At 42.6% G+C, this 1,418-nt stretch overlaps 1 protein-coding gene across 1 annotated transcript; it reads right to left on the bottom strand.

The window, feature by feature from the left end:
* Positions 1-389: 389 nt before the first annotated feature.
* Positions 390-974, bottom strand: LOC125120912 (olfactory receptor 1J4-like). The gene has a single exon (XM_047769282.1). The coding sequence runs from the start codon at positions 972-974 to the stop codon at positions 390-392; it is 585 nt and encodes a 194-aa protein (XP_047625238.1).
* Positions 975-1,418: the final 444 nt, after the last annotated feature.

Raw genomic sequence — 1,418 nt, 5'->3', positions numbered from 1 at the left:
CACAATTTATACATGAACTTAATCTAAATAGAGATGTTTAAAAAAAAGCACTTTTTTTTTCCTGGGAAATAAAGGAGAGCCATATGTACTATTAACTATGTAATTGTGCAATACAGTAAATAAGCATTAATACATAATATTAACACAGAATTAACAATTTATGCCAATGATTTGCAAAAAAAAGAAAGAATAACTGCAACAAAATGTGATTCAAGTTACCAAATATTTACTGAGTATTCATTCCAGGCTGGCCCAAAGATTAGACTTGCAGGATCAGGGATATGTGACTACATGTGTCTGTTATAAAGATGAGCAAATGTCACTGAGACAAAACTTCTGCCTTGTGGAAGAGTTTCTCCAGGGCCCCCCTCATGTATCTGTTCCTCAGGCTATAAATGAAGGGATTCAGCAATGGGATTGGAAGCACATGTTGAGAAGGCTTTACAGATGCCCTTGGTGGATGGACCCTTGAGGATGGTAGCTCCAATGCAGCCATAAGAGACCAAGTTGCACATGAGTGAGAAGGTGATGACTCCCTCTCCTATCATGAAAATGACCAGCTCATTGAGGGATGTGTCTGAGCAGGAGAGTTTGAGCAGGGTACCAAAGTCACAGAAGAAATGGGGGATGATGCTGTCAGCACAAAAGGAGAGCTGGGTCAGGAGGAAGGTATGACAAAGGGCAATAGCACTGGAGAGAAGCCAAGATACAGTTACTCTTAATGAACACAGTCCCTCTCTCATGATGTTGGTGTAGTGGAGAGGGTGACATTTGGCCACATACTGACTGTATGCCATTGAGGTGAGAAGGAAATTGTCCAGAACAGCAAAAACTATGAACAAAGAGATCTGTGCTATACACTCTGCATAGGAGATGGATTGATCCTGAATCTGCATGTCCATCAGTATCTTGGTGACAGTGACAGATAAAAAGGAGACATTTGTGAGGGCCAAGTGGCTGAGGAAGAAGTACATGGGAGTGTGGAGGTGAGGGTCCCGCCTGATGAGCAGGATGATGAGCAGGTTCCCTAGCACCATGGTCAGGTACATGCCCAGGAACAGGGCCAAGAACACACCCTCCTGCTCTGGCTGGATGGGGAGCCCCACAAAGAGGAACTCGGACACATGGCTCTGGTTCTTCCTCCTCATTCTTTTCTCCTGTCTGCTAGAATGAACAGAGAGTAAGAGAAGCAGTAACCATCACATAATATTTTATAGTAGCAAGATAAAATGTAATCTATGCTACTGGAGAATATGACAAGGTCTGTCTGCACAGACATGACTCTACAAATATCCTTTAAATGCATGGTATCATCATGTGAAATCAGTGAACTAACTATCAGATAAGAGAGTTGGATACAGAAGAGAAACTGGATCAGTGGCATTTTTGCATCATCCAAGAGGGCATCAGCCCTCTAT

The sequence above is a fragment of the Phacochoerus africanus genome, chromosome 2, assembly GCF_016906955.1.
Source record: "Phacochoerus africanus isolate WHEZ1 chromosome 2, ROS_Pafr_v1, whole genome shotgun sequence".
In the NCBI taxonomy this organism is placed as follows: Eukaryota; Metazoa; Chordata; class Mammalia; order Artiodactyla; family Suidae; genus Phacochoerus; species Phacochoerus africanus.
This window is presented reverse-complemented; position numbering and strand designations above follow the sequence as displayed.

Excerpts from the sequence above, each read along its gene's own strand:
- LOC125120912 (XM_047769282.1), bottom strand. The coding sequence starts at position 974 with ATGTACTTCTTCCTCAGCCACTTGGCCCTCACAAATGTCTCCTTTTTA.